Source organism: Artemia sp. Qi Xiang Cuo, chromosome 7 (genome assembly GCF_049724085.1).
Source record: "Artemia sp. Qi Xiang Cuo chromosome 7, ASM4972408v1, whole genome shotgun sequence".
Taxonomy (NCBI): Eukaryota; Metazoa; Arthropoda; class Branchiopoda; order Anostraca; family Artemiidae; genus Artemia; species Artemia sp. Qi Xiang Cuo.
This window is the reverse complement of record NC_142800.1, coordinates 52,160,430-52,179,316: the sequence shown is the minus strand read 5'-3', so window position 1 is coordinate 52,179,316 and position 18,887 is coordinate 52,160,430. Positions and strand designations below refer to the sequence as shown.

At 34.9% G+C, this 18,887-nt stretch overlaps 1 protein-coding gene across 1 annotated transcript in view; it reads right to left on the bottom strand.

Annotated features, from left to right (window-relative positions):
* Positions 1-2,251: 2,251 nt before the first annotated feature.
* Positions 2,252-18,887, bottom strand: part of LOC148950407 (uncharacterized) — a 155,885-nt gene continuing 139,249 nt past the window's right edge. Inside the window, exon 3 of the mRNA XM_089092387.1 lies at positions 2,252-7,577. Within this exon, the coding sequence (XP_088948513.1) occupies positions 7,279-7,577 (299 nt within the window). The 3' untranslated portion in view covers positions 2,252-7,278. The remainder of the gene's footprint in view (positions 7,578-18,887) is intronic.

Here is an 18,887-nt window from a genome sequence, read left to right as displayed (position 1 = left end):
GACAACCCCCTCACAGCCCTCAGGGTAAGGGTTGTAAGTTATGCCCTGGGGGCATATAAGGTGTTTATAGAAAACTTTGTCGTAGAAACTCAAAAAGGGCTCATTCGATTGGTAATTGAAAGGGCTAGTGCCCTTTTTAATTGTAGAAAGTGATTGGGAGGCTTGACATTTTTATAGTAAAGATCGATCTGGGCATAATGCATTATTATTATTATTTTTTTTTTTTTGTTTAGACCAGGGCACTTCGTAGCGAAGTGGTTGTCGTAGTAACTTCGAAAAGGGCTCATTCGATTGAAAATAGAAAGGATTAATGCCTTTTTCAATAGTTGAAAGTGATTGGATGGCTACTAGTCCCCTTCCCACGCCCATCCTCCTATTTGCCCTTTATGTTTAAAAACCAAATGTTGCCTTAAGATTTATTCAAAATGCACTGTTTCAATGCTAATTCCCAATACGGCATCTCACCAGTATCCCAAGAACGACTGAGGATATAATGTTCAAACTTTCGGGGCTACTTTTGCTCTTAAAATTTAACCAAATCAAAAGAGCGTAAGTGTGTCCAAACTATCAAAGAAAGTAATCAGATTTATTTTTGCGAATAGCATCAAGTGTTCTATTTAAGCTCAACTATAGGAGGTATGAAACTAAATTAAACACTACTATTTGTGTCCAGATTTTTAAAAGGGTTTATGTTGTTAAAAATTGCTGAAAATTTTTCTCCAGCATACAAATAGCAGGCCAAACTATAAAGTCTTAAAAACAGAAAAGATTTAAAGTATTATTTTCTTTTTCCCTGAAAAGACTTTATCAATATAAAAAGAAAAAAAATTATTTAAAAAACCTTTTGCACAAAATAAGTTTTTCAAAGAAAAGTAAAGAACTCCATTAAACCAAAAATAAACAAAATTTCAAATCAAATATTCTACCAAGCGTGAAACTACCACAAATCAGCATCGATAAATAAATGAAACCAAAAACGAACAGAAATTACAATAAATAACCGAGTCAAAATCAAAAAGAGGAGAAATTACCATGAGTAGGGCTCAAAACCCTTATGCCTTCCCAAGGATAGAACATAATTTGCACTTTACTGATAAAATACAAATGAATGTGAATTGTCAGTTTAATATACATATACTAATATTTAGTAATCAAAATGTTAATATTATTTGATTTATTAAAGTTATGAAGTTAAAAACATTTACATTCATAATTTTTGGTGGCACTCCCCCCTCCCGCTCTTCTAAAAAGTTCCTTGAAGCTTTAAAAAAAAATTAAAAGAAATATCTTTGTCAACCTTTAAGGTTGTATTGACTACGTGCATGTTTAGGAGCGACTGCTCTACCACGTGGCATTACTGCCTCTGAAATCGAAAACCTCAATTCACAGTTTTTTGACTGTTTTAAATCGATTAGATGTAACAGAATTTTTAATTAGTAGCGTCATTGTCTTCTTTAAGGCACACATGTTATTCTTTGCCGCAAAATAGCAGAAAATGCCAATTTGATACAGTAAAGTCTTTTTTACTACGTAAAAACGGCACTAGAACTTTTTAATTTCCTTTCGATTAAGTTATTTCCTATTTTGTGTGACCATTGGAGTGACATGATCATCCATAGGAAGAAAAAAGGCCATCACACAAAAAAAAACACGCATCCATGATCTTTTTCTCGGAAAAAATTAAAAATTTTACGTTTTTATACGTGGAGGCCTGAAATATTGGATAAAGTTTTCTCTGATATGCTGAATTTGATTATGCGATTTTTATTAAGATTAATCATTCTTTCGGAGGTGTTTTCTTCTCAGGCTCTTAATAATTGGTGGGCAACTTTAAACTTAGTGAATTTTAAATATTTAGAATCACCAGAATACACCAATTCTTCGGATTTTTTTTAGAGTTTCGTAGCACAAGTCAATCCTTACTTGCAATTCGTCACCACCAACTGTTAGCATGATGCAGAGTAGTTTTGAAGAAGAAACAAATACTTACCAAGATCTACCAACCGAAACTGTAACTTACACAGCAAGTTTTCCTCCTGGTTCATAATGCCCATGACGGAGAGCGTAAGGTCCTTGAGTACCAGACTATTTGTTTTAATTGAAGAGACTCCGGTAATGAGCGAAGCTTATGGAAATTAACCTATTTTTAGCTAATTTATTCTTCTGTTGCCAAGATCTAATTCCCTGGCCTTTAAAATATATACTCTGGATTAATACTCTGCAATAATTTCACTTGAAACTAATTAGAAAAAAATATTTATTGTTAAGTAAAAAATAAACTTTTTCAACATAATATACTAGCAAATCACAAAAAAAATCACTGTTCAAACCTAAGAGCATTGAGCCATCATCCTGCTCCTTTTACAACGAAACGAAAAACCTTTGGATGAATAACAAAATTATGGGCCCGTAAAATTATGTTTTCTTCTGAAACAATTTTTGAAATTGAGATAACAAAATTCACTATCTTTGAGGTGTCGTGTCCTGGATCATATCTTGAGTCGTTTTCTGTTTGGACATTTTTATGAGAAATTTTATCACAATGTTTTAGATGGGTGACTTTGTCTGAGCTCGATTACAATAACGACCTAAACGACATACATTCGGAATGAAGTACGCGCTTCTATGAAACAGACTTTGAATATAAACGAAATTTAAAAAAGCTCCGCCGATGGAAAGATTTCCAGTTTTTCAAGGCTCAAAAGAATTATTTGATTTTACCAGCTTTGGTACCTTTTTTAGAGAATTTTATGTCTGCACAAATATAAAACACCAATTTTGTAGCTACAAACTGGTAAAAGAGATAAAGAATTAATTTTTTTCACCATTGCTGAAACGTTTATCAGAAAAAACACAAAATAGAAAACAGCTTCGGAAAGACAAATTAAATTAAGACATTGATAGGTCTAATGCTCTTAGGTTCTTTAAAACTTTCCATACATAAAACATGAAATCCTGATTACAAAGTGAAAAAATTTCTTCTTAAAACAATTACACACACACTTTCTTTTTGATGAGGTAGTGGTAGATTTTCATGAGTTGAAAGGATATATAAACGGTAAGCTAAACTATTTCTAACACTAGAGCAATTTTACAATATGAGTGTTAAGACCATTGAAAAGTATTAGCCGATAAAGTTCTTCTGTGCCAGCAAAGCCATGTCTCGTTAATATTAATCTATTTTATTCCGTTTGATTCTACTATACTTCAGTTCTACTTCTGTTTTATTTTCAAATTGTTAAATGCATATCTTCATGTCAAAAATATAAGTAACTGAACTTGTCCAATGAAAATTTTTATCCTGTCAATTTTTTTTAAATTTGCTAAGTTTTTATACTATTGGATTGTTTTTCAAGCTCCATCTTTTTGCAAATTATAAACATATTTCTAGTGCTACTGTTGAAAAACACTAGCACTACACAGAAAAAAGAACAGAAAATCATGATACTTAGCAACATTATAACAATAAAACATAACCAACAGCGTTTTATAGGCTGCACTCTGAAATTAAAATTATGCAAAGCTATTAAAAACAACAGTGTTCTTCAAATGCGACACAAATAAAACTAAGAGAAAAAACAACCTATTTTTATGTGAAGTTCAAAAGCGAGAAAATATCGCTCACCCCTCACTAAATAGCCAATAAATTTGGAGTATTGTGCTACTAGATAGCCAAATTTCAGTTTAACAACTATTATAGTGTAAATAATGGAAACTTTTTCTTGTATTTTCAATTAAAAAAAACAGTAATGTCCTTAATTTGACGTCGAAGAAGTGACGTCGATTAGTAGTGATCAACCAAAAATTAAATGTGTTGATTAAATATTATAATATCCGTCAGGTAAGCATGCATAACCCATATGAGAAGGAAAGGGACAAATTTCCATAAAAATTATATGGGAATGTTGTAGGAATCCTGAGACCCCAAGTCTTGTTCTCCTGCGTGCGTGTGTGATTCAAAATCTAGCGTCACTACTGCAAAAAAAGAAGAAAATGTGTGATTTGTTCATAAAATTAGGAAAACAATTATTACACAATGGTAATCTGTACATTTTTTAGCGGAGTTTCAAGTTTTGAAGGTATTATTTGCACTGAAACATTGAAAAAGTAAACCCAATAAAATACAAGTTTACAGGTTTATACACAAAATAAATAAATCATTCTCTACCTATACAGTGATAAATATTATTAAGCAAATGTTATACACGAAATATTCATACTATGTTTAGAAATTTTTTTTGTTAAATTGAAAATCTTTTCAATTGCATTTCAAATAATAAATATCTGTAATTAAGATGCAAATTCTGCAATTTCTTTTTTATTTTAAAGTGAAAGCTCTGAAGACATATTAAAAAAATAAATAAAGTTTTCTTTACAAAGTACCGGTATGCTGGCAGGAATATATATTTGGAGTGACGAATTATCCGCCCTTAGAACATTTATTCACGTAAAAATCACAAGTTAATTTATGTAAGTACGCCATTTTAACCTAACATACAATATAAATATGACAGTAGTTAATGTGATTGAGAATATGTTTTGTTTAAACATTGATAAAATTATGCAGGATCCCTTGACCCAGAAAACATGAAATGAATTGAAAGCATTTTCTTGTTCCCAAGATGAGTTTTTAATTACTGCCTGCCTGCGGAACGTTGCATCTCTTATGTTTCGTCGTTTCTTTTTCTTTCTTTAAGGTTAGATGCTTAAGTATTTTCAACTACGAGATTTCAAAAACCAAAAGGCATGTTTGTACTTTTAAGTATACCAAAGGTATTAACCAAATTCAAACTGTGATTCCAGTGTGTGAATGAAAAAAGGTAAACCTATAATTTCAGTTTTAAAGATAGCAGAATAAAAAAAGGTTAATTTTAAAAATCTAATTTGTTGTAATTTAGTTCAGTTAACTTCCTTCTGTATCCTCCTTTCAAAAATGACCTCTTCTTTTCTATTTATAAAAGGAATAATTTATATCGGGAGAAGAAGTAAAAATTTGAATAGATAAAAAATTGGTACAAAGAAAAGTAAATAAGTTCTAAGACAACCCTGGCTAAATATGACAAAAAAAAACAAAAAAAAACAACAAACAAACAAACATTGGAAAATTTTCTGCCAATGAAAACGGAATATCAAAAATACTTCGGCCAGGACTTTCACTCATCCTTCCTCAGCGCAAAAAGAAGAAAAATAAGATAAAATAAATGAGCAAAACAAAATAAAGCAACAAACCTGAAAAAAAAATCAAGGAGTCATTGAGTGAGACTAACAGCAAAAAGTTAACTGAAGAGTAATCCTGGGTGCAGAATGAATGACCGGCATTCATTCAGGATTTATCTTATTTAAGGGACCTGGATGTTTAATGTCTTGAGTGGTTTTGTAGAATATGCATTTTCATTAATTTATGAAATGATTGACGCCTGTGGGTTATGGTAGGAAATATATAAAGAACCAGAATAAATAGGTTTTTATAAACGGGGGTCAGTAAGGTTTCCCCGATACCCCTTTTTAAGACGATCTTCTTGTGAAGGTGTTCTTGATTTCAAACGCCTCACTGAATACTTGCCCCAGACCTTTAATGGGAGTGACTATGATATTGTCATAAAAAAGGATTAAATTATCGGTCTCTCACAAATGTGCTGGGCAAAAGCTAATAAGCCACGTCAAAACCTCGAGAATTTGACTCGGCTTTACCCAGTCTGTTGATGATAACCCAGGTCACTTGATCCTTTCAGATGACACCGATCATAATTGCGCCCATTAAAGGTCTTATGCAAGTATTTAATAGGGTCGCCCTTAGTAGGGACACCGAGAAACCTTCGTAAGCTCTATTTATAAAATTATCATTGATCCTAATTCCTCGTATGTTTCTTACTCTTACAAAAGACACCCAAGGATGTCAATCATTCCGAAACCTAATGAAAATGTCGATACTTTAAAACTCAGCAAGATGTTAGTTCATCAAAGTTCTTAAAATTATTAAAATTCGAAAGTGAATGTTTGATGAATCATTCCACACCCAGCGTTACTTTTCAGTCCCTTTTTTATTTTGGTGTGATTAGGTGGTTTATTTTTTAGGTTTGTCTTTAGTTCTATTTTGTCTGTTTTGTTCTGCTTTTTTCTTTTTTTATTTTGGAGCGGCTACCGAAAATTACATTATTTTCTGGTTTCACTGGGTTAAAATGTTGTCTTCGTTCATTAGTTCTCCGTCTTTGTTCATACCACAGTTTGTAAAATTATCCAGTAAGTTTACCGCAAATGATTTCTGGCTCTGCATTCTCGGTGTGAACAAAAAGCTCCTCCCACTTATTTCTGCACTTATTGTCCACTTGTTGGTTGAGCCGGCCAAGTGGTTTTGTCAGTACTTGTTCTGTAGGTGATTATTCTTTGTCTACCCGTGAAAAGATCTAATGCCGCTTATGTTTATATCTGCAAAAACGTTCTCTGGAGCACTCGCACCTCAATCCGGGTTTTATAATGGGTGAGATAGGGAAAGATCATACTGGATAATTATATAAACTGTGGTTCATACGGTGAAGAGCAATAATCGTCACAGGAACCACCTATTGAATAGAAAGGCTGGAGCAGCCTTGTTGGGCTGATTTTTATCTCTGGCGAATTTGGATTAAAAAAGTAGACATCTCCTTGGGTTTTTACCACAAAAATATTAGAAAGCAATGTTTATCAACTCAGAACGAGGTGTCAATTGTGACAGAAGTGTTGAAATTTGTTTCACGTTTACTATGTCTATTTTTCAATAAAGAAAGCTTCATTCAACAAAGGATGAAGCCACAGGCTTGTCGCAATATTATTGCTCCAGTTTTTACCATTTTTTTTGGCCTTATGTCTAGTCCTTTGCCAGAGTTTTCTTTTTTTATCTTTATCTTCAATGTTAGGTAAGGCTTTATCCATGCCATGTAACTTTTCTTCTGAAATCACCAATCTTAGCGCGATACTTTATTGGAACACTCGAAATCAGCTAGAGATACTATATCACAAACCTAAACCATGAGGGTCGTGAGGTCGTGAGGTCTAGTCCTTTGCCAGAGTTTTCTTCTTTTATCTTTATCTTCAATGTTAGGTAAGGCTTTATCCATGCCATGTAACTTTTCTTCTGAAATCACCAATCTTAGCGTGATACTTTATTGGAACACTCGAAATCAGCTAGAGATACTATATCACAAACCTGAACCATGAGGGTCGTGACCCCCTTACCCATCCCCCAATGGTGTATCTCAAACAGGGCTTGAGAACCTCCAGCTTTAACTTAAATAAATATCACTAATAGTATGGCATACTATATGGTAAGCTCTGAAAAACACGAGCTTGTCTAGTGTTGTAAATCCTTCGCATTGGTTCATTTTCAGCTAGATAGGATGCAGCATGCTGTGTAAGTGGTGCAGGTCCAAATTTCCAAGCTGGATCTGAAGTGATAAAGTTACTATTCTTGTCAACAGCATATACTTTAGCCATTCCAGACGCTGCCGATTTAATATGGTTTGGGTATCTGGAAATTCCGTAAACTATCGGTGCACTTGGGTCATTGTATCCAGGGGCAATCATTGATGAGTAATCATAGCCTGAAATGATCAGAATTTTTTATCACTAATTTATCATTTGTAAAATTGTCAAGCAAACTTTGAGTCTGTTTTCGCTTAAGCTACCCCTCCCATTCATTAATATGTGAACTGAACTTCAAAAGAACAAGTTATTAGGAACCTAAAAATTCTACGAGATTTTCAGGTAGCCAAAGCTTCTTTGTAATGGATGTTTTTCTTCTTTTTTGTTTTTTAAATTTTGAAGGTCATTTAATACGGAAAGAAACAATTGCATGGCATAGTGACTTGTTTTACTGTCATTTCCGTAATCACATAATCACATAAGTATATAAATTTTTTTCAACCAAGTAAAAAAAAACATTTAAGAACATGTCAACATGTTCTTACACACGCTTGCTGAGTGTCTCGATAAGCTATAATTGAAGGTTTTATTTTAACCTACAAATGCTATAAATAGTATTTGCTTATTTTGTTAATAGATGTCGCATCCCCAGGAAAATAATTGTTTTTTCTCTATTTGACGGGGCTCTGGCTTGAACCCTCTGGGTGTGGCGTTATTAGTCCATATCATGTTCCCTTTTACCCTGTCCGTGAATATGTGTGGGTTAGGTGGCTTCTTCAGGGAATTAGCTTTTGAAAAAAAAACAAGCTTTTCTGATGAAAATAAGAGCAAAGTTAGAACTTCAAACGAACAAATTATTGCTTCGCAGTTTGTGAAACATATTTACGAAAATAGTTCAAATAAACTGTCATTTCACCATTTTCGTAAGATTCATCAGTGAAAATCAGTCATTCGTCTGAATTCGTCAGTCAAAATGACAACACATTAGTTGGTTTTTAGCGCAGTGACGTTTCATTTTGCAAAGTTAATATTATTTAAATCATTGGAATTATTTATGGCCCCAGGAAAAGCAATGGGTCTCACCAGTGGAGGTCATGGATTAACACATTTTCTCAAGTCTACACGAAGCGCTTAAGACTGCTTAGAACCAGAGAGCAAACAGTCACTGGGACCTCTAGTTGAATGGAGACTATGTAATAATGGACCCATCTTGAACATTAAATGATTTTCCACACTTGATGATGCCATTCTATCAGCAATAACCGACATCCGCCAAAAGCAATTACAGGTCTATTATCTCTGACTCATGATTTATTCATGGGTAAAATTATTATGCTATAATGGAGAGGCAGCCATTGCATTATTGAAAACTTGGGTTGAAAGGTCAAACATAGTCTCAATGATCAAGGGCTTGTTTGGATGGATAACCCTAACCCACCTAGCTTATTTACTAACTGAGCTTAGGAGCTTCAAATATGGATACAGTGTATGACTCTGAATATAAATACTGAATTTCTTCATCAGTATTTCACGTCGTCGGTGTGTACTCGGTCTCACCTGAGGAGTGCGTACCCCTGTATGTCGACTTCACTGTTTAGTATCTCGTGGTTGAGATTGGTGTCAGTATTGCAAGAAATAGATGGTTTGACAGGGTTCACCAAATTCAGGAACTAGTCAAACTTAGTTCTGAAACCTCGTATATTGCACTGAACTACCGTTACCCTGTCTGTTTGGATGATCCTTGGGCGGAACAAAGGTCGTCTTCAGGAGGTCATTTGACCAGAAGCTTATTTTGATGAAATGTAACCAAGTAAAAGCCTTCTTGTCGGGTGGGAGAGCAGTGTGTACCGCAATACTCAAGCCAGGACGTAATTTATTCTGCAATACATGTACCCTAAACGTAATTGCATATACCATAAACCTCCTGAGGCTCTAAAGATTGGACAATCCAATTTGCGTCATTGACCTACCTACAGACAGGTATCTGAATTCCTGTCAGAATATGATGAAAATATTTTTAATTTTCACAAACCAACTGATTCAAGTACAGAGAAACGATGACAACTTAAGGAAACCATTTTATTTAATTTCAAATTGGACTAATAGAATTTATGATATAGTATTGAACTTTACTTGACAGCATCTACAACATAGTCATAATATAACCGCTTGTATCATCATAGTCATGGGAATGAGTGCTTATATCAACACTTCTTTAAGAGGGACTTATGATCATCCATGTCCCAAACTCCAAGAGGACAAATGTCCCCCCAACTCTTCCCCCTCTTTCTTTACTTATTTCTTAAGTTTAATTTTTTTGAACCTTATTTTTTATTTGTCTATTTTTTTTTACTTGGAAATTTTTCCAACTTTTTTTTCATGTCTTGAAATGACATAAAATGTAATTGAAACAAAAAAAAATCACTTGTAATATTTTCGAAATATGAAATGAAGATGATATAGATATGTTAGTCGTGATTTTTACAATTAGAAAAATAATGTTTGTAGCAACACGTTTTTTTACTTACATTTTTTTGGCCTCTAGAAAGTCTCCCGCCAGGTAATTCTAAAATTCAGCGATACTCAAGTATATGTGGACAATGGACAATTGGTACTGCGTTAAAGTTTTAAATTGTGACTTTCAGAATCTTTAATAAAATCCAATTATGGACTCTTAAATTATGGTAAAGAGCAGACCTTTCTTATTAAGTCAAAGTGACGTTCATTAAGGGATGTATAAGCTATTTCATTTAAGGGGCGTTTAGAGGGCAAGGATGGTAGATTTTACCCAAACAAATCGTTTTGTTGTACAGGTGTCGTAATTAAAAAAATGTGTAATAAAACAAACAAAAGAAAAATTTAAAAACAGTTAGGGTGGAAAAAGCTATTTTAGCCCACGGGAACATTTTTTGTGTGTACTCTTGTCAGGAAAATTTGTTTTAATATAAATTCTATTGAAAGCCTTTTTCCTCGGGTGCAATTCTTCAGCTGTTATTAGTAACTTGTGTTGATATGATTCAACACCTTACAGAGAAAGAGACGGCCAGGGGAAACCCTGGTAAATGTCAGAAATGTTACAAGTCACTATCTCTCCAGAATATCAGAGTTTAAAAAAATTGTCTTTCTATATGTATTTTTCTTGTTTAAATGTGTGCCTCCACCAAAATATATTACAGCGTACGAGTTAATCGCAAAATTATGGATTTAATTATCCCTGGGTATCATAAACAGTGACAATCTTTGCTGTGACACTTTTTTGCGATGGTCAGAAAACAAAATCCTACGACAAAACTCTAAAAAAAATTTTTTTAAGTTTTTCCTTGGTTTGCCTAATTTTCTTAACTTTTTGTTAAGCTCACCAGGAGATCTCGTGAAAATGAACCGCAAAAATCACACACATCACAAAAATCACAAAAAGACAGACATAGAGACAAGCAAACATATGCTCAGACACACAAGCACAGAGAGAGAGAGAGAGACAAAAATATTTCCAAACACACAGAGTCAGACACAAAATCATACAAAGACGGAAATAGAGACAAGCAAACATCCACTCAGACGCACAGTCACAGAGAGAGAGAGAGAGAGAGAGAGAGAGAAAGAGAGAGAGAGGCAAACATACTTAGAAACACACAGATGCAGCCAAAAAATCACATAAAGACAGACATAGAGACAAAGAAACATCCGCTCAGACACACGGGCAAGAGAGAGAGAGAGAGAGGCAAAAATACCTGCAAACACACAAAGTCGGCCACAAAATTGCACAAAGACAGACATATTGACAAGCAAACATCCGCTCAGACGCACAGGCACAGAGAGAGAGAGAGAGAGAGAGAGAGAGAGAGAGAGAGAGAGAGAGAGAGAGAGAGAGAGAGAGAGAGAGAGAGAGAGAGAGAGAGAGAGAGAGAGAGAGAGAGAGAGAGAGAGAGAGAGAGAGAGAGAGAGAGAGAGAGAGAGAGAGAGAGAGATAGAGAGAGAGAGAGAGAGAGAAGAGAGAGAGAGAGAGAGGTGAAAATACTTACAAACACATAGATTCAGACACAAAATCACACATAGACAGACACAGAGACAAGCAAACATCCGCTCATACCCACAGGCATAGAGACAGAGACACAAAATCACGCAAAGACAGATATAGAGACAAGCAAACATCCGCTCATACCCACAGGCATATAGACAGAGACACAAAATCACGCAAAGACAGACATAGAGACAAGCAAACATCCGCTCATACACACATACACAGATACAGACAGACATAAAGACACTTGTGTCTGACTCTGTTCGTTTGTAAGTATTTTTCCTCTCTCTCTCTCTCTCTGCCTGTGTGTCTGAGCGGATGTTTGCATGTCTCTATGTCTGTCTATGTGTGGTATTGTGTCTGATTGTGTATGTTTACGGGTATTTTTTTCCTCTCTCTCTCTATATGCCTGTGTGTCTGAGAGGAGGTTTGCTTGTCTTTATTTCTGTCAATTTATGATTTTGTTTCTGAAACTGTGCGTTTGGATGTATTTTTGCCTCAATATCTCTCTCTCCCTCTCTCTCTCTCTCTTTCTCCCTCTCTGTGCCTATGATTCTGAGCGGATGTTCACTTGTCTCTGTCTGTTTTTGTTTGATTTTGTGTCTAACTCTGTGTGTTTTTAGGTATTTTTGTCTATCTCTCTATGAATGTGTGTCTGAGTGGGTCTCTGCTTGTCTCTGTCGGTCTTTGTGAGATTCTGTGTCTGATTCAGTACGTTTGTAGGTATTTTTGCCTCTCTCTCTCTTCTCTGTCCCCGTGTGTCTGAGCGGATATTTCCTAGTCTATATTTCTGTTGTTGTGGGATTTTTCGTCAAACACTGTGAATTTGAATGTACTTTTTTCTCTGTTTCTCTGTATCTCTTTATCTTAACATATGTTTGTCTCTCTCTATGTCTGTCTTTGTGGGATTTTGTGTATGACTCTGCGTGTTTGTAATTATATACGAAAAACTGCATTTTTTTTTATAGCTCTGAAGTAGCAAATGTTAATATTTGCATTGAGGATTATCCGGGTTGCAGCGGCAGCTAGCAACCTAGTAAGAGACGTTATGATAAGGAACGAACTCTCGTTTATAGTAGCTAAAGTATCGTTATATAGCGGATGATGCAACACATACTTATCTTTGGATAATATCAGCGCAAAAATATAATTCTTTTGATGTATCTATTGGTATCAAAATTCCGTTTTTTTAGAGTTTGAGTTACTATTGAGCCGGGTTGCCTCTTACTTACAGGTCGTTATTTATTATCATGTCTTATATGTAATCGCTTATGTATAAAGTTACAAACAGGAAAAGCCTATGACATTTTCTTATTTGGTATAGTAAGAGACGAGCAGCTGCCACTTTTCTTGATTTTCAAGCCAATATATTTCCCTTGTTGTTCAATCCAAGGGACGGCATGTTTCCCATATAGGGGTTTCGGACAAGGCAGTTCTAATGGTGTAGTTGTTTGTTTTGATCTGACTCTAGTTTTAGGAGTTATGGGTTATCATATTTCTTAGTATTGGACGTGATCGTCTCTTACTAGGTTGCTAGCCACCACTACAACCCGGATTCTTTACTATAGCATAGGCTTCTCTACCGTTCTTTGCTATGTTTTTTACTAGTTTTCTAGCTGCCGCTGCAACCCGAAAATCTGTTCAGATTTATTTAGAATCAAAGCTAACCTCGTATGACGTCATATATACCACATACCTCTTTCTCTTTTCACTGTTGTATAAGTTACTATCAGTTAAATTTTGGTCCTTACTGTAAAATAAAAAAAATGAATTTTTGTTTGGAAATATAGAACAACGCTATAGAGATATGTACTTTACGGGTTAAGCCAAAAAAAATTTGGTTCCAGGAGACAAAAAAACAAAGTAATTTTAAATTCTCAGATATTTTCTGGTTTGAATTCAAAAAATAGTATTACATTGCTTAGACACCATAAATGTTTTTGCAGTTTACAAAAAATATAAATATTTTTTAACCATAGCGATTCTGAACTCAAAATTAAAATTTAAAAAAATCGAATTTTTTCTTTGGAAATATAGGACAACAATATAGATACATACTTTATGGGTTAAGCCAAAAAAGTTCGGTTACGGGATACAAATTTCAATGCTCGTCTTTTAATGACAAAACACCTGGAAACAGACATAGAAAGCTTCGCCAAAATTGAAGATAAAAAAAGGTGGGTTATTAGGCAAGAAGATTTGGCCTCTTAATTAGATTACGTCATATATAGTTGTTACCTATACAATTATAACGTCATTCATCAAGCTTGTGCGCGAAAATATATTTTTTGGCCAAATTGAAACTATCTCAAAAACTGTTTTATTTTTAATTACAAAAGGCACTATATGTAGAAATTTCCTTTAAAATGAGCCATTATACAGCTCTCTATGGTTTTCCAGTGCCCAGCTAGCTGAGGAGAGAAAAATGAAAAAAAAACCTGCTGTCAATGTGGAATATCGTGGTTTTAGCCACTTTTCTTGATTTTCAAGCCAATATATTTTCGTTGTTTTTCAAGCCAAGGGACAGTTGGTTTCCTATATAGGGGCATTGAACAGTGCGGTTCTAAGAGTGTATTTCTTTTTTTGATCTGACTCTAGTTTTAGGAGTTATGGGATATTTAGTTTTTCACTATAGGACGTGATCTTCTCTTACTAGGTTGCTAGCTACCGCTGCAACCCAGATAAGAAAAATGAGCAATAAATCTGATTACAAACAGGAAAAAGCCTAATGGCTTTTTCTTCTTTGGAATAGTAAAAAACGATCCTCGAAGAATTAGGCAGGTTACTAAGTCCATAATTTGTTCTTTATCATGAACATCATTAATAAGATATTTTAATATATCCTACATGGTCAAGTGGTTAGGATAGGTAGCTCTCTCTCAGTTGGCTCGAGTTCGATTCGATGTTCGATGCTCGAGTTCGATATAATGATTCTCTTTATTACTTCACTTACTATGGGCTACAGTTCGTTCCTTAATGTAATAACGGATAATTAATGAAAATTTACGAAAAGAATCTTAATTTTTAATTAAAATAGACAAAGTTCGTTTCGGTTTAAATAAAAAAAAATGTTTTCATGTCTGTCTTGTATGGAAAAAACGTCTAAATAAAACTTCTATTAATGGCTACTACATGAGAACCTCTTGACTAACGCAATTTATGATAGACTATATCATTCCTTTATGTATATAAGAGGAAAAAACCTATGGCTTTTGTTTATTTGAAATAGTAAGAGACAAGCTCAGAGAATCAGGCAGCTAAATAAGTCCACTATGTGTCATGATTTGTTCTTTTGTTGAACTAGTTTTCAGCTATCTAAGCTGGAATTCTAGGTTGATAGCTACCGCCGAAACCCGGATATTTAAAAGAAAAAATTTTAGATACTTTTAAGTTCAATTCAACTTAAAAGTATTTTGTGTCTGACTCTGTGCGTTTGTAGGCATTTTTGTCTCTCTCTCTCTCTCTCTCTCTCTCTCTCTCTCTCTCTCTCTCTCTCTCTCTCTCTCTCTCTCTCTCTCTCTCTCTCTCTCTCTCTCTCTCTGTCTCTCTCTCTCTCTCTCTCTCTTTCTCTCTGCACCTTTGTGTCTCAGCGGATGTTTGCTTGTCTGTATGTCTGTCTTTGTGTGATTTTGTGTCTGACACTGTGTGTTTGTAAGTGTTTTTGCCACCCTCTCTTTCTTTTTGTGGTTGTGTATCTGGGTAGATTTTTGACTCCCTCTGCTTCTGTCTATGTGATATTTTTTGTCTAGCTCTGTGCGTGTGTAGGTATTTTGCCTCTCTCTTTCTGTCCCTGTGTGTCTGAGCGGAGATTGGCATGTCTCTATGTCTGTCTTTGTATTATTTTGTGTCTGACTCTGTGCGTTTGTAGGTATTTTTTCCTATCTCTCTCTTTGCCTATGCATGTGAGTAAAGGTTTTGTTGTCTATATGTCTGTATTTTTGTGGTTTTATGTACATCTGTGTCTGGTTGTATGTATTTTTTCCTCTTTCTCTCTGTCCTGTGAGTTTGAGCGGATGTTTGCTTCTCACTATATCTGTCTATGTGTGATTTTGTGTCAAACTCTGTGTGTTTATAGTTTTTTTACTATCTCTTTCTCTGTCCCTGTGGGTCTGAGTGGTTGGTTGTTTGCGAGTCTCTATGTCTATCTATTTGTGATTTTGTGTCTGACTCTGTTCGTTTCTAGGTTTTCACCCCTCTTTCTCTGTACCTGTGTATATGAGGGGATGTTTGCTTGTCTCTTTGTCTGACTATGTGTGTTTGTAGGTATTTCTGCCCCTCTCCCTCTCTCTATGCCTGTGCGTCTGAGCGGATGTTTGCTTGTCTCTATGTCAGTCTTTGTGTGATTTTCTGTCTGACTCTTTTTTTGTAAATATTTTTTCCTTTCTCTCTTTCTCTGTCTCTCTCTCTCTCTCTCTCTCTCTCTCTCTCTCTCTCTCTGTGTCTGTGTGTCTGAACAGATATTTGATTGTCTCTTTGTCTGTCTTTGTTCGATTTCGTGTCTGACTCTGTGTGTTTGTAGGTATTTGTGCCTCGCTCTCTCTCTCTGTGCCGGTGTGACGGAGCTGATGTTTGCTTGTCTGTGTGGATTTTCGAAAAATAATCCATCTCATCTCTCTCAGACGTTGGTACCTCATTATCACCACATCATTTCCTATTCTAATATAATCCTGCTCAAAATCCCTATCATAACACCAGAAATGCAAAGGAACATTTTTAATGAAAGAATGTTATATACAATATTATACATTATTAATATTATTGAACAGCTTTGGATATTTTGAATCTGTACCATAAAATAATTCATCAAGTTCTATCTTGATAGTGTAGATATACTATTTTCTTAGTTCGTAACCAGTATAATAATCATTAGCCCATTTTGAGTCATACTCAATTTTTACTGCGATCTCACGAACAGGCTCAATATGCGTTTTGACATCGGAATTATTGGGTTCATTGACTGTATCTCTTGGTGTACTATCTATGTTACTATTAATGTTAATACGTTCTTTGTTTTTCATCGATTTGTCTTTATTATCTGCCAATGCCCTTTTTATTTTGTTTTCGATTTCACTGTCGATTATCAAATTATTTTTACATAGTTTACAGTTTTGGCACATAGACAAGATACACATTATGACATTGCTAGAAGAGTATGCCTGTCTTCTTCTCGTCTTCTTTAGAATGCTAATGCCAGAAAAGTGTTGATGGCATCTATAAACAGGTAACGTGGTACCAGCAGTAGCAGCAAGAACTTAGCCCTCTTCATCGAATAATAGTCTCAGGTTTGCATTCTCTTTGAGTACTAACTTCTCTGGAAATGCTACTCTCGCATATCCACCATTTGAGCGATCGAAATTCTTGGGTACTCCGAAGGAATTTAGCTCCTCACTGTCAAGACAACGCACACATACATTTCCAATAAGATCCCCATTAATGCTTGTTTCATAGTTCAATCATTTCTCCTTGTCAACATTCAACGTAACGATGATTTTATCATATGAACATACGTTCCTGGAATATTTCATCTTTACTTTTTAAAATAATATTTACGCGTTTATCCTACCGATGGACAAAGAAAATACTGATTGATAATATACAATAAACTAGATAGTGTCAATGACCAGCCATAGAGTACCACTTGAAAAGCCGCATCAAAAATAAAGTAATAAAAAAAAAGTTGAAAAAATTTCCAAGCCCGAAAAAATTCTAAGTAAAAAAAAGAAATAGTGTTACTGCAAACATAGCAACATTTCTAATAGTATTCTAATAATAAAAATCACGAGTAGCATATCTATATCATCTTCATTCATATTTCGAAAGTAATTTTTTGTTTTAAGTATATTTTATGACATTTCAAGACATGAAAAAAAAATTTAAAACATTTCTAAATAAAAAATAAAAATAAAAAAAAAATTAAAAGAATTGAACTTAAAAAAAATACAAAAAATGGGGGGGGGGGGCATACAGTCAGGGGACTTTGGGCCCCTTGGAGGTTGGGACATCGATGATCATAACTTCTCTCTAAAATAAATTGATATAAGCACTCATTCCCATGAAAAAGATGATACAAGCGGTTACATTATGACTATGTTATAGATGATGTCAAGTAAAGTTCAGTACTATATCATAAATTCTATTAGTCCAATTCGAAATTAAATAAAATGGGTTACTTAAATGGTCATCGCTTTTCGATGCTTGAATCAATTGACTTGTGAAGGTTAAAAATATCTTTATCATATCCTGATAGGATATGATAAAGGTTAATATGTGAAAGTTAAAAATATCTTTATCATATCCTGATAGGATTTCGGATACCTGTCTGTAAGTAGGTCAGTGACCCAAACTGAGTTGTCCAATCTTTAGAGCTTCAGGAGTTTTATGGAATATGCAATTAGGCTTAGGGCATATGTATTGCAGAATAAATTATGCCCTGGCTGGAGTATTTGGGTACACACAACTTGGGAGCACATAAAATGACCGAGAGACCCCAAGGACTACGGCATTCCTTAGGTGGAGAACAGACCTGAATTACCTCATAAATAGCATCTGATTTTGATCTGGTTTCCTGGCATAGGCTGTACTTATGCCAGTGTTGGATCGGTTCCTTTTCATGAGATCTCCTGGTGAACTTAACAGAGAAGTTAAGACTTCTTTGTTAAGAAGTCTCTGCTACCCTCTTTCCCAAAACGCTCTTATCCCCAATTACACATCCGATACCGCATCCGATAATGCATCCGATAAAAATTTTGAGATAGCCATCAAGTTTGAAATAGTTCATTGATCTAAATGACAAACAACTCGGGTTCAACATACCCCCCCCCACCCCCAGCCCAGGGGAAGGGCTGTAACTTATACTCAGGGGTTATATAAGGTTTTTATGGAAGAGGTGGTCTCATAAACTTTGGAGAAGACTCAAATTATTAGAAATTGAAAGTTCTAGTTCCCTTTCTAAGAGGCAACGCCATAACATTGTCTATTGTAAAGGCCATAAGACTTCAACATTTTATTGGTTATTTAGTTTTTATTTTTTTTTTCCAGAGGCACTTCATATGGAAGGGGTGATCGTATAAACTTCGGAGGGGGCTCATTTGACTGGAAATTGAGAGTTCTAGTGCCGTTTTTTAGAGTCATAAGTGATCAGAGGGCAACTAGCCCCCCCCCGCCCACGCCCTTTTTTCCAAAAATATATCTGATAAAATTCTGAGATATCCATTTTAATAAAAACAGTTCAAATATCAGACAACAAAAACTTCGAGGTCTGCACAAATCCCCAGACTACAATGGCAGGCGTTGTAAGTTATGCCCTTGTTGCATATATAGTTCTTATAGAAGGGATGCTCGTATAAACTTCATAAGGAGCTTATTTGATAGGAAATTGAAAGTTATAGTTCACTTTTTAAGAGTCAAAAGACATTGGAGGGCAGTTAGCCCCCCCCCCCCTCCCCGCCCTTTTATCCCAAACCCAAAC